At 46.7% G+C, this 14,952-nt stretch overlaps 1 protein-coding gene across 1 annotated transcript; it reads left to right on the forward strand.

Moving 5' to 3' along the window:
- Positions 1–9,431: 9,431 nt before the first annotated feature.
- On the forward strand, positions 9,432–11,092 carry LOC123160691 (protein SHI RELATED SEQUENCE 1). Its single transcript, XM_044578537.1, has 2 exons — positions 9,432–10,290; positions 10,447–11,092. Exons 1-2 carry the CDS (start codon positions 9,750–9,752, stop codon positions 10,839–10,841), a joined length of 936 nt encoding a protein of 311 aa, XP_044434472.1. The 5' UTR covers positions 9,432–9,749; the 3' UTR covers positions 10,842–11,092.
- Positions 11,093–14,952: the final 3,860 nt, after the last annotated feature.

Raw genomic sequence — 14,952 nt, forward strand, 5'->3', positions numbered from 1 at the left:
AGCTTACTGCCCCACCATTCAACATATACACGTATCCGGTTTGTGACTTCGAGTCATCCAGATCTGTGTCGAAGCTAGCGTCGACGTAACCCTTTACGACGAGCTCTTCGTCACCTCCATAAACGAGAAACATGTCCTTTGTCCTTTTCAGGTACTTCAGGATATTCTTGACCGCTGTCCAGTGTTCCTTGCCGGGATTACTTTGGTACCTTCCTACCAAACTTACGGCAAGGTTTACATCAGGTCTGGTACACAGCATGGCATACATAATAGATCCTATGGCTGAGGCATAGGGGATGACGCTCATCTCTTCTTTATCTTTTGCCGTGGTCGGGCATTGAGCCGAGCTCAATCTCACACCTTGCAATACAGGCAAGAACCCTTTCTTGGACTGATCCATTTTGAACTTCTTCAAAATCTTATCAAGGTATGTGCTTTGTGAAAGACCTATGAGGCGTCTCGATCTATCCCTATAGATCTTGATGCCTAATATGTAAGCAGCTTCTCCAAGGTCCTTCATTGAAAAACACTTATTCAAGTAGGCCTTAATGCTGTCCAAGAATTCTATATCATTTCCCATCAAAAGTATGTCATCTACATATAATATGAGAAATGCTACAGAGCTCCCACTCACTTTCTTGTAAACGCAGGCTTCTCCATAAGTCTGCATAAACCCAAACGCTTTGATCATCTCATCAAAGCGAATGTTCCAACTCCGAGATGCTTGCACCAGCCCATAAATGGATCGCTGGAGCTTGCATACTTTGTTAGCATTCTTAGGATCGACAAAACCTTCCGGCTGCATCATATACAGCTCTTCCTTAAGATAACCGTTAAGGAATGCCGTTTTGACGTCCATCTGCCATATCTCATAATCATAGTATGCGGCAATTGCTAACATGATTCGGACGGACTTAAGCTTCGCTACGGGAGAGAAAGTCTCATCGTAGTCAATCCCTTGAACTTGTCGATAACCCTTAGCGACAAGTCGAGCTTTATAGATGGTGACATTACCATCCGCGTCCGTCTTCTTCTTAAAGATCCATTTGTTTTCTATCGCTCGCCGATCATCGGGCAAGTCAGTCAAAGTCCATACTTTGTTTTCATACATGGATTCTATCTCGGATTGCATGGCTTCTAGCCATTTGTTGGAATCTGGGCCCGCCATCGCTTCTTCATAGTTCGAAGGTTCACCGTTGTCTAACAACATGATTTCCAGGACAGGGTTGCCATACCACTCTGGTGTGGAACGTGTCCTTGTGGACCTACGAAGTTCAGTAGCAACTTGATCCGAAGTACCTTGATCATCATCATTAATTTCCTCTCCAGTCGGTGTAGGCACCACAGGAACATTTTCCTGAGCTGCACTACTTTCCGGTTCAAGAGGTAGTACTTCATCGAGTTCTACTTTCCTCCCACTTACTCCTTTCGAGAGAAACTCCTTTTCCAGAAAGGATCCATTCTTGGCAACAAAGATCTTGCCTTTGGATCTAAGGTAGAAGGTATACCCAATGGTTTCCTTAGGGTATCCTATGAAGACGCATTTTTCAGACTTGGGTTCGAGCTTTTCAGGTTGAAGTTTCTTGACATAAGCATCGCATCCCCAAACTTTTAGAAACGACAGCTTAGGTTTCTTCCCAAACCATAATTCATACGGTGTCGTCTCAATGGATTTAGACGGTGCCCTATTTAAAGTGAATGTAGCTGTCTCTAGAGCGTATCCCCAAAATGATAGCAGTAAATCGGTAAGAGACATCATAGATCGCACCATATCTAATAGAGTGCGATTACGACGTTCGGACACACTGTTACGCTGAGGTGTTCCAGGCGACATGAGTTGTGAAACGATTCCACATTTTCTTAAGTGTGTACCAAATTCGTGACTTAAATATTCTCCTCCATGATCCGGTCGTAAGAATTTTATCTTTCGGTCACATTGATTCTCTACTTCATTCTAAAATTCCTTGAACTTTTCAAAGGTCTCAGACTTGTGTTTCATCAAGTAGACATACCCATATCTACTTAAGTCATCAGTGAGAGTGAGAACATAACGATATCCTCCGTGAGCCTCAATGCTCATTGGACCACACACATCAGTATGTATGATTTCCAATAAGTTGGTTGCTCGCTCCATTGTTCCGGAGAACAGAGTCTTGCTCATTTTGCCCATGAGGCATGGTTCGCATGTGTCAAATGATTCATAATCGAGAGACTCTAAAAGTCCATCAGCATGGAGCTTCTTCATGCGCTTGACACCAATGTGACCAAGGCGACAGTGCCACAAGTATGTGGGACTATCGTTATCAACTTTACATCTTTTGGTATTCACACTATGAATATGTGTAACATTACGTTCGAGATCCATTAAGAATAAACCATTGACCATCGGGGCATGACCATAAAACATATCTCTCATATAAATAGAACAACCATTATTCTCGGATTTAAATGAGTAGCCATCTCGCATCAAACGAGATCCAGATACAATGTTCATGCTCAAACTTGGCACTAAATAACAATTATTGAGGTTTAAAACTAATCCCGTAGGTAAATGTAGAGGTAGCGTGCCGACGGCGATCACATCGACCTTGGAACCATTCCCGACGCGCATCGTCACCTCGTCCTTCGTCAGTCTCCTTTTATTCTGCAGCTCCTGCTGTGAGTTACAAATATGAGCAACGGCACCGGTATCAAATACCCAGGAGTTACTACGAGTATTGGTAAGGTACACATCAATTACATGTATATCACATATAACTTTAGTGTTGCCGGCCTTCTTGTCCGCTAAGTATTTGGGTCAGTTCCGCTTCCAGTGACCCTTCCCCTTGCAATAAAAGCACTCAGTCTTAGGCTTGGGTCCATTCTTTGACTTCTTCCCGGCAACTGGCTTACCGGGTGCAGCAACATCTTTGCCGTCCTTCTTGAAGTTCTTCTTACCCTTTCCCTTCTTGAACTTAGTGGTCTTATTGACCATCAACACTTGATGTTCTTTCTTGATTTCAACCTCTGCTGACTTCAGCATTGAGAATACTTCAGGAATGGTCTTCACCATCCCCTGCATATTGTAGTTCAACACAAAGCTCTTGTAGCTCGGTGGGAGCGACTGAAGGATTCTGTCAATGACCGCCTCATCCGGGAGGTTGATCTCTAGCTAGGACAGGCGGTTGTGCAACCCAGACATTTTGAGTATGTGCTCACTGACAGAACTGTTTTCCTCCATCTTACAACTATAGAACTTGTCGGAGACTTCATATCTCTCGACCCCGGCATGAGCTTAAAAAACCATTTTCAGCTCCTCGAACATCTCATATGCTCCGTGTCGCTCAAAACGCTTTTGGAGCCCCGGTTCTAAGCTGTAAAGCATGCCGCACTAAACGAGGGAGTAATCATCAGCACGTGATTGCCAAGTGTTCATAACGTCTTGGTTCTCTGGGATGGGTGCTTCACCTAGCGGTGCATCTAGGACATAATCTTTCTTGGCTGCTATGAGGATGATCCTCAGGTTCCGGACCCAGTCCGAATAGTTGCTGCCATCATCTTTCAGCTTGGTTTTCTCTAGGAACGCGTTGAAGTTCATGTTGACATGAGCGTTGGCCATTTGATCTACAAGACATATTTTGCAAAGGTTTTAGACTAAGTTCATGATAATTAAGTTCATCTTAATCAAATTATTTAATGAACTCCCACTCCGATTAGACATCCCTCTAGTCATCTAAGTGTTACATGATCCGAGTCGACTAGGCTGTGTCCGATCATCACGTGAGACGGACTAGTCATCATCGGTGAACATCTCCATGTTGATCGTATCTTCCATACGACTCATGTTAGACCTTTTGGTCTCTTGTGTTCCGAGGCCATGTCTGTACATGCTAGGCTCGTCAAGTTAACCCTAAGTGTTTTTTGCATGTGTAAAACTGTCTTACACCCGTTGTATGTGAACGTAAGGATCTATCACACCCGATCATCACGTGGTGCTTCGAAACGACGAACTTTAGCAACGGCGCACAGTTAGGGGGAACACTTTCTTGAAATTATTATAAGGGATCATCTTATTTACTACCGTCGTTCTAAGTAAACAAGATGCATAAACATAATAAACATCACATGCAATTATATAAAGTAGTGACATGATATGGCCAATATCATATAGCTCCTTCGATCTCCATCTTCGGGGCTCCATGATCATCTTCGTCACCGGCATGACACCATGATCTCCATCATCATGATCTCCATCATCGTGTCTTCATGAAGTTGTCACGCCAACGACTACTTCTACTTCTATGGCTAACGCGTTTAGCAATAAAGTAAAGTAATTTACATGGCGTTCTTCAATGACACGCAGGTCATACAAAAATAAAGACAACTCCTATGGCTCCTACCGGTTGTCATACTCATCGACATGCAAGTCGTGATTCCTATTACAAGAACATGATCTCATACATCACAATATATCATTCATCACTCATCACAACTTCTGGCCATATCATATCACATGACAATTGCTGCAAAAACAAGTTAGACATCCTTTAATTGTTGTTGCATCTTTTACGTGGTTGCAATTGGGTCCTAGCAAGAACGTTTTCTTACCTACGAATAACCACAACGTGATATTGTCAACTTCTATTTACCCTTCATAAGGACCCTTTTCATCTAATCCGCTCCAACTAAAGTAGGAGAGACAGACACCCGCTAGCCACCTTATGCAACTAGTGCATGTCAGTCGGTGGAACCTGTCTCACGTAAGCGTACGTGTAAGGTCGGTCCGGGCCGCTTCATCCCACAATACCGCTGAAGCAAGAAATGACTAGTAGCGGCAAGCAAGTTGACAAGATCTACGCCCACAACAAAATTGTGTTCTACTCGTGCAATAGAGAACTACGCATAAACCTGGCTCTGATACCACTGTTGGGGAACGTTGCAGAAAATTAAAAATTTTCCTACGGTTTCACCAAGATCCATCTATGAGTTCATCTAAGCAACGAGTCATAGGAGAGAGATTGCATCTACATACCACTTATAGATCACGTGCGGAAGCGTTCAAGAGAACGGTGATGATGGAGTCGTACTCGTCGTGATCCAAATCACCGATGACCAAGTGCCGAACGAACAACACCTCCGCGTTCAACACACGTACGGAGCGGATGACATCTCCTCCTTCTTGATCCAGCAAGGGGGAAGGAGAGGTTGATGATGATCCAGCAGCACAACGGCGTGGTGGTGGATGCAGCAGAACTCCGGCAGGGCTTCGCCAAGCTGTTGCGGGAGGAGGACGAGGTGTAGCAGGGGGAGGGAGGCGCCAAGACACAGGGTGCGGCTTCCCTCCCCCTTACCTCCTTTATATAGGCCCCCAGGGGGGACCGGCCCTGGGAGATGCAATCTCCCAAGGGGGGGGGCGGCCAGGGGGTGGAGTACCCCCCAAGGCAAGTGGTGCCCCCCCTACCTAGGGTTTCCTACCCTAGGCGCAGGGGGGCCCAACGGGGGACGCACCAGCCCACTAGGGGCTGGTTCCCCTCCCACTTCAGCCCACGGGGCCCTCCGGGATAGGTGGCCCCACCCGGTGGACCCCCGGGACCCTTCCGGTGGTCCCGATACAATACCGGGTGACCCCGAAACTTTCCTGATGGCCGAAACAGCACTTCCTATATATAATTCTTTACCACCGGACCATTCTGGAACTCCTCGTGACGTCCGGGATCTCATCCGGGACTCCGAACAACATTCGGTTTGCTGCATACTCATATTCATACAACCCTAGCGTCACCGAACCTTAAGTGTGTAGACCCTACGGGTTCGGGAGACATGCAGACATGACCGAGACGGCTCTCTGGTCAATAACCAACAGCGGGATCTGGATACCCATGTTGGCTCCCACATACTCCTCGATGATCTCATCGGATGAACCACGATGTCGAGGATTCAAGCAACCCCGTATACTATTCCATTTGTCAGACGGTATGTTACTTGCCCGAGATTCGATCGTCGGTATCCCAATACCTCGTTCAATCTCGTTGCCGGCAAGTCACTTTACTCGTACCGTAATGCATGATCCCGTGACCAGACACTTCGTCACTTTGAGCTCATTATGATGATGCACTACCGAGTGGGCCAGTGATACCTCTCCGTCATACGGAGTGACAAATCCCAGTCTCGATCCGTGTCAACCCAACAGACACTTTCGGAGATACCTGTAGTGCACCTTTATAGTCAACCAGTTACGTTGCAACGTTTGGTACACCCAAAGCACTCCTACGGTATCCGGGAGTTACACGATCTCATGGTCTAAGGAAGAGATACTTTGACATTGGAAAAGCTCTAACAAAACGACCAATTTCTTGAATGTATGTCATACATTTTTAGGGGTTGTATTAGATGGTTAAACCAAATCTTCAGGGACTTTCTCTTGTGCATACTCACAGACACATTAGTCCCTAATCCTTATTTGTCATCAATACTCCAAATATATAAAGGGGTCAATAGATGCACTTATAGAGTGAACATATGGATTCTTCTAGCTAGTATAGAGGCACATTCTCTCTTTCTCTCATTTCTTTCTACTCTCTTCTATCTTCTCATTTTCACTGTTTCCTCTCTCAATTTTTTCTGTTTCTCTTCTCTCTTCTCTTTTCTCTGTTTTATCTCTTTTCTCAGTTCTTGGCATTCTCTCTTCTCTCTTTCTCTATTTTCTTCTTCATTTTTACTCCTTTTCTCTTCCCTCTTCTTTCTTTTCTCTTTATCTATTTTATATATCCAATTCTCTCTCTTGTTCTTCCCACTTCTCTTCATAGCTCTCTCAAATAAAACTAATAATAAACTCCGACACTACAAATAAAACCTAACCCCCACTACAAAATAAATCTTACAATTAAACCTACAAAAACTAAGAACATGTCTAAAGTACAATTATATATACACTATAAATAAAAATCAAATTAACCTACAGAATATAGCTAACTAATGCACTAGTACACATGGATGTGGATCGATCTAGCTCTTACAGGTCAATGAGTCCTACGAATGGTCGCGAGGGGGAGCTCGTGCATGCGGGGTGGTGGTGGGCAAGGCTGAGGATCGAGGTTGGTGGCGTGTATGTCGAGGGCACACTCGGGGAGGGGCTAAAAATCAAGGATCAAAGGTTGGAGTGGAATCCCCTTGATTTGAACACAAGTATAGGTGGTTCTCTCACAGAAAATGGACATGGGAAGTGGTAGCTTCATCCTGGTTTCTCTCTCTGAGAGTTGGCAGAATGGGTGAGGTATATATAGGCCGCACAAAAAATCTAACCATTACACCTTTATGCACAACTCGATGGAATCAGGTGGAATCAGTCGGGGAGACTGACTAGTGCAAAAGGTTTGACCTTTAGGCTTTTTGGTGAGACCGGATGAAATAGCTCGGTGAGACCGATGGGTGATGACCTAAACACTTTCCACACTTCAATGACACCGATTGAAACCACTTGGAAATTATGAGATGAAATCGATAGGTTACAGAAGGTTGGCAAGCGTACTTCGATGGGGCCAAATGTCATCTCGGTGAGACCAAATTGCTAGGGTTTAGGAAGTGGCTATGTCAAGTGTATCTCGGTAAGTTGGGATGGATGTGTATTGGCGGGACCGAGATTGAATTTAGGGTTTTGGACAGATAGAAATGTGAGGGTATGGCTGAGGGTTTTGGAGCAGTATCTCTAAGCACTTGAGGAAATTATTCATGATCAATATTTGATCCCCTTTTAATTGTATTGGCTTTCCTATGAACTCAATGTGATCTCGGATCACTTAACAAAAAAGGTAGACTCTTGGAGCCTTTTCCAATGCTTTGTCGTTTGCATTTGAGGGGTCCACATTCACTTCCCATTGCCAAACCCGCCAGAGCTGCCGCCCTGCAACCAGACAACCCCGAGACCTACACAAAGGCCCCAGCTTTGGACCAACCGACGATCCTCGACGGACTGAATCACCCACAGACGCTCCGCTGGTAAACCTACGCCACCCTGCCCGCGGCCGAGGAAAGGGGGAGAAAGGGGAGCGGACGAATCCGGACCGGCAAACCGTGCCGACGACAAGTGATGCGACCGCATCGAGACCACATATCCCTCCAACCAAGCTCCCTGTCGAACATGGGGAAAGGGGGGAAGTAGGAGCGGACGCATCCGGACCGGCAAACCGTGCCGGCGGCAGGTGGCGCGACTGCCTCGAGGCCACCTATCCCTCCTACCAAGCTCCCCCGCGAGCACCCCCATGTCGCCCCACCATGGTAGCTGACACACATCTCCATGAGGCCATCGGCAACCACGTGCCCGCCGACGAGGGAGACCAAATCAACCAGCAGCCGCAGCCATGGAAGCTCACTGGATATGCCTCCTCGCATCGTCTGCCGACGTCCGAACGCTAGACCAGGAAGGTTCCGACGCGAACTCGACCAACATGCTCCGCCAGCCACCACCACTGCGCCGCCACCCCCACCAGCCCGAAGCCAGGGCAGGGCGGCCGCCCACAGATCCTTGTCGCCCACGACCCGCACCACCGCAGCGCCAAGCCAGAAGCCGGCCCGGGCCACCGGAGCTCGCCACCGACGCTCTGCCTCGTCGCAACCGCCTCCACGCCAGATCCGCCCGCTGCCAAGACCGCCCGCACCAGCCGCTCGCCGCCCCCGTCGCTCCACGCACCGGCGCGCCCTCCGACACCCCGCTTGTCGCGCCATCGCCACGCGCAGCGCCATCACCACGCCGCAGCGCCGCCTTGCCCTAGGACAGCGAGGCACCCTGATGCAGCCGCGTCGGCCCACGCCAAGGCCGCTGGGAGGGGGGACAAGGAGGCCTCGCTACCGCCGGCGGCGGCCGGGCGCCGTGCCCTCTGGCGGCGGCGAGGGAGGAGGAGGGGGCGGGGAAAGGAGTTGGCGGTGGCGCGGTAGGGTTCCTCCCGTCGCCTCGCGGGGGGCGAGCGGGAGGGTGGTAGACCTTTTGTGTCTTCTTGTCATTTTCACAGCCCCTCACGCGGAATGTTTTGCAACCTCTCTGAACGGTTGCAGCAAAAACCGTGGAAGGAACATGTCGGACGTTCCAAGGGAAACATGGCACAACGAGGATCTTGAGATCCGGAGAGATCCAACGAGCCCCGCACGACCGGCACAACACTCGGCCAGTTGGAAACGTTACATTTTCCGAAACGGGTCTTGTTCAGCTGGTACGTACGTACCGCTCCATAGTCGGAGCAATTGTTTTGTTTCACTGCACCGCACCTGTTTTCATTTGTTTTTGCAACAGCGACGTGTGTTTTGTTTTCCGAAGTTGACAGCACCATCAGAGAATCAGACGTAGAGAGCGAGACGGCGAGGCAACCCGGCCGGGCTCGGGAAATAAATGGGAGCGTGCAGCAGGCTCGTTGGCGGCGTGGCAGGCCCTCTCTGTCGCCTCCTTCCCCTATCTTAACTCCCTCCCTTCCCTTTCCTCCATCACTCTCCTCTCCCCCAAAAAGCTGCCTCCGTCCGTCCCCGTCCTCCCCACCCCCACCACCACCGTACGCCCAGACAAGCCAAAAATTTAACCCACCGCGCGCGGTTACACACGAGCCAGCTACCAGTAGCCGCAGCACGCAGTAGGCAGCAGCTCGATCAAGCTGCCGCGCCGAGACATCGGAGACGAGCAGGCTCGTAGGTGCTGCCAAGGAGTAGATTTTTCACGCATGCCGCGGGGACTCGGGCGTACAGAGTAGAGGCCGGGCGATACAGACGTGATCTATGGATCTGGGCGCATGGCGGGATTCCCTCTAGGCGGAGGAGGCCACCACAGCCGCGGCGGACGCGACGACGACGGCAGCCACCCTCCCGGCATCAACCCCTCGTCGTCTTCCTCTGCGGCCGCCTTCCTCTACGCCACCACCCCATCGCGCGGCGGGTTCCAGCTATGGCAGGGGCAGCCACAGCCGCAGCACGAGCAGCAGCAGCACCCGTTCTACGGCGGCGCCTCCTCCAGCATCATCCGCTTCGCCGATGACCCGGCCGCCTCCGGGTCTTCGTCGCGGTGCGGAGGGAGAGGGTCTGGGGCGGGCACAATCAGCTGCCAGGACTGCGGCAACCAGGCCAAGAAGGACTGCCCCCACATGCGCTGCCGCACCTGCTGCAAGAGCCGCGGCTTCGACTGCGCCACCCACGTCAAGTCGACGTGGGTCCCTGCCGCCCGCCGCCGCGAGCGACATCACCAGCAGCCGCAGGGGCAGGCCTCCGCCGAGCCGTTCAAGCGCCCTCGCGAAGGCGGCCAGCCCTCCTCCGCCACGCCTACCACTACTTCTTCAGGTACTCTCTCTTATAGTCTAGTATCTACTGCACTGCACCCACACCACAGACCACACTAGCTAGCTATTTCTCTTTCCTTTTTGTACAGCTCAGCTCAAAAGAGCGAGAGATCGTGAGCTTGATGGAATCTAGTGTGTTAAATGGTTGATGATTTAGGGGAGCATCAGCAGCAGATGATGGCGGCCGACAGGTTCCCGCGGGAGGTGAGCTCAGAGGCAGTGTTCCGCTGTGTGCGGCTGGGCCCGGTCGACGAAGCCGAGGCCGAGGTGGCGTACCAGACCACCGTCAGCATCGGCGGCCACGTCTTCAAGGGCATCCTGCACGACGTAGGCCCAGACACCTCCATCACCGGCGGGACCCGCGCCGGCCACCACGCCGCCGAAGGTTCCTCCCCAAGCACGGCAGCTGCTGGCGGCGCCGAAGGAGGCAGCGGATCTACGGGTGCCGCCGCAGTGTCGTCATCAGCTGTGGTGATGGACCCGTATCCCACGCCCGGCCCGTACGGTGCTTACGGCGGCGCGCCATTCTTCCACGGCCACCACCCGAGGTGATCATAGACAAGGTCACCTCATCACGCGCTTTAGACGCCATGCCTTGGTTCGCTTTACCGTTAACTCTGAAATTCTTAGATAATGCTGCTGCTGCTGCGATCGATCGACATGATGGCTTCGATTGATCTTGTTGATGCATACATAAATTGATGCGCTGGTTTTCTTTAGTTCATCAGGTCAGGTCAGCTAATAAAGCTGGAACTAGCTAGGGAACAATCAATGATTAAAAATTGAAATCTGACAGTTGATTAGTTTGGCTGCCTGCTTTGCCTTGATAGAGAATGGTTTGCTTGATACTCCCCCCCCCCCCCCCCTCTCTCTCTCTCTCTCTCTCTCTCTCTTGCTGGTTTGCATCAATGGTGGCGATGATGCCGTTCCCTGGCCGTGGCTTACTACAGTTTTGGATGCATTTGCCTTTGCTCTTAATACTACTACTAGGCCTACTAGGTAGCTTCTAATCCTGTGTCTAGCTCTTCCATAAGGTGTCACGCCTTTGCTTTATCTTTGCTCTTCAAAAGCTGAGCCCTAGCACCCTAGCTATAGGCTCTAGCTTGTACAACTAATTACTTTGCTCTTCATTTGGTCTGAACTCTGAATAGTTGCTATACTCTTGCTATGCTAGAGAGAGAAAGAGAGAGACAGAGATATAGAGGTTTTTTTTAGCGGGTAGAAGGGAGAGTGTTAGAAGGGATAGAAAGGGATTGGTGAAATTGTTGAGAGGATTTAATGTTGAGATATTTCTTCCAGTCATCATATGCTCCAGGATCAAATGATGAGATGATTGGGAGACAAATATAGTTGTGCTCCCCTCTCTCTTCGTAGATTCGTGTTTTGATTGTTTCTAACTCTGAGCTTTCATACCATCGGTGTCACATTGCATAGTAATCTATTCTCTTCATTCGACACTGTTTTTTTCCAACACTTTTATTATGATTTTCTCAAATTATATCTAGATTTTGTTCTGGAATTGGTTTAGCATCAGGTATCGTATACTATCATTCGGAGTTAATTGTTCTGCACGTACCTCATCTATATGTTGCATGCCCTCTCCTCCCCTTGCTCTCCAATTACCCTCAGTGGTAAACATAGCAACAAAATCAACGATCTAATCTACCCGTAAGGAATCTAATTAATCTTGATACAGTTTTGATAAGACAAAAGGTAAATGCTTACACAGAGTTATCTTGCTTGAGTCGCCTCTTCTGTTAGTTAACTACATATATTTCTATGTCGTACCGGTTTCATGTTTAGCATTCTTTACCATCTTCGAAGATGGTCATTTTGCATTTGTTTGCCTTTGAGCATAGAATGTCCTTATAGAGAAGCAACTTCTATTTTGGAACTTGGAAGAGGGAAAACCTTTGTTAACTTCTGCCTTTCAAGAGATAACAGTGAAACACATTATGTGTCACGTACTAACATAATTGCACCTCATTTATGTAGTACGACACAGCATTTAGGGGAACTCAGAAGCTTAGTACTCCCTCCAAAAGCCGAAATAATGAGTGCACTTACTTGATTTTCTGTTTTGCACTCTAGTAATGGTATATTGCTTAATTACAAACGGTAGGCCTAAACCTGCTTGTGCTTGTAATGCCAGCTATATTATATTTTTTTTGACTTGATTAAGTTCTCCTATAAATTTTAAAAATAGTGTATATATTTGTATATTTTAAGGTGTTTTATAAATGGTTATTGCTGTAGCATCTGCCCGCAGACCGTTGGTTTTAATTTCCGTAAAAGTTCCTGTTCTATGTTTACTTTGTTTAAAATTTCCTGAATGTGATGATCCTCTATTCCTAAATAGTTCCAACTCACTACATTTTTTTCTAGCCATGCAGCTATGCCACGTCAACAAGTCTTGCATATTAGTGATAAATTGCATCTTTTGAATTAATGTATCCATGCAACCATGCCACATCACCAGGTCATGCATGTGGATCAAAAGTTACCACATTGTTTTTATTTTTTATTTTTTTGTGTTATAATGCACGGTATATGTGTTTGACGCGTGGAGCATATCTATGTAGTTCATGCTTTGCATTTTTGTTGAAACTAGCAATGTGCCCGTGCGTTGCAACAGATTCAAAGTAGAATAATACATGTTCACAAACTTAAAGAAAAACACTCTAGTTTTGGTGTATATATATCACTAAAAATATACTCGTATTATGTTTCACTCAAAATATATTCCTCATGGTTGTTTTGATAAGGTGAGAGAGAGAGAGATGTGGTTGGTTTCAACTTTCAAGATACTACGGGGTTTCTGCAAATTGGAGCAGAGAAGTGGGGTCTTGTTGCAAAAATATCACAGTTTACCTCACAGCCTTTAGATGCAGATCTGATGGTAAGAATTGACGGATGGCAGACAAACCATCATCACCAACTGAGTCTTTTATAGGAGTAGAGAAATGGCATTTCAATAACTTAAGTCCAAAAGTTTTTCTCTTTTTATACACCATTTTGTTACACACTTCATATGATTTATTGTTTTTAAATATAAATCATGAACACTTGATCCTACATTTGCTTGTGCCTTAGTTATATACCACCAAATTATACATTTCCATTAACATGTTTCCCCGCAACAACGTGTAGGGTATGATCTTGTTTTAATAAATGATCAGGTTGCACAAATGAAATTTATGTATTGCCTGCCCTCTGCAATTATTTTAGATGAAACGTTGATTGACTGTCAATTGCTTGTTGTTTCAGAAGTTTCCTCGAGATAATTAAATACTTTTAGCAGCCCCTTCATTTTCATCCTAACAACTTTTCACTTATTATCCTTATGTTGGAAGTTCAATTTCAAATTCATGGGATGTGGTTTCTTGCCCATAGGACTTTCCCTAGAGTAACATTGTTCATATTTTTATCCAGTATACAAATACGTCTTGTGAAATGAAGATATCATTGCTGGTTTTGCATTTCTACTTTTTTTAACTTAAAAGAATACAAGATGGAATGCTTACAAAGTAAATTAGTAGTTTAATGAAATTAAGTTTATCTTTATATAAGTTTGTTGAGAATACAGGATCATTTAAGTCTTGTTCTTTGTTATTGGGATAGGTAACTTGCTTTTATACCGGTATTGTTCGCTTGTTGATTTTACTTCAAATAAACTCGTTGAATGGCTACCAATTTTTACAAAAATTAAAATCAATGTAGCATTTTATTTACCAATAAAGCATTTAGTTTTATGCTTCGACGGTTTGGCGGCATATAAGCTTAATTAACTCATCCATTAATTAACTTTTTTTGCACAAAAGCACTTTTTTGCGGAATCCATTAATTACTTCATAACATGGTAGTAAGGCGGGTGTGGGGCACATGAAAATCAATTCTGCCTCATTTCTTTGCTTCTTCATTTCACATGGAGATAATTCTGCTTGGATGGGAGCTAGACAAGACGCCTGACCTAAGGCAGATCTAGAATATCACGGGTACTGTACTACCTAACCCTTTTGGTACTGTTAAGTCGATCGTCAACTTTACTGAACTTGAGAGAAAAGAAAGAAGAATAGAAAGTTTGGAATATTGCCAACACCTGATATATATTGACTTGCTACCACTTGCCCGTTCAAAATGTGCCAATCTCTCGGTAGCCATATGTAGCTTGAATTATCAGCTGCTAGCAAAACCAGAATAAAGCTTGCACATGAGCTTCAGATACTCTACTATTTTAATTAGGTTGAATTTCTTTGTTGGAGCTGGGCAAAAAGCTAATTGATGGGATTTCATATGGTGCCATTTACATCAAGAATCTTCTAGAAGGCACGAACTCAACAGGAAATACATGAACTGTCGCAGGAAGAATTATGTTTAAAAATAAGTGTCGTGGTTTTAGCTCAAATTAACTAACATCACGACACTTGTTTTGAAACTGAGGGGTACTATAGTTCCTGTGTTTGTTACGAAGGAAACGTGCTATTGATCCATCCTTTTCCAGACATAAACCTGCCGGGAGCCGGACCACAATCGTCGTCGGCCGGTGCCGGTGCATATATGTATATTGTACTGGTCACGCAACAGCTAGCAAAGATGCATGGATGATCTGGATCAACCTCATCTCTTTGGCATGTGTTCCTTTCAATCAAAAGGCATGAGAGAG

This window comes from Triticum aestivum, chromosome 7B, assembly GCF_018294505.1.
Source record: "Triticum aestivum cultivar Chinese Spring chromosome 7B, IWGSC CS RefSeq v2.1, whole genome shotgun sequence".
Classification (NCBI taxonomy): Eukaryota; Viridiplantae; Streptophyta; class Magnoliopsida; order Poales; family Poaceae; genus Triticum; species Triticum aestivum.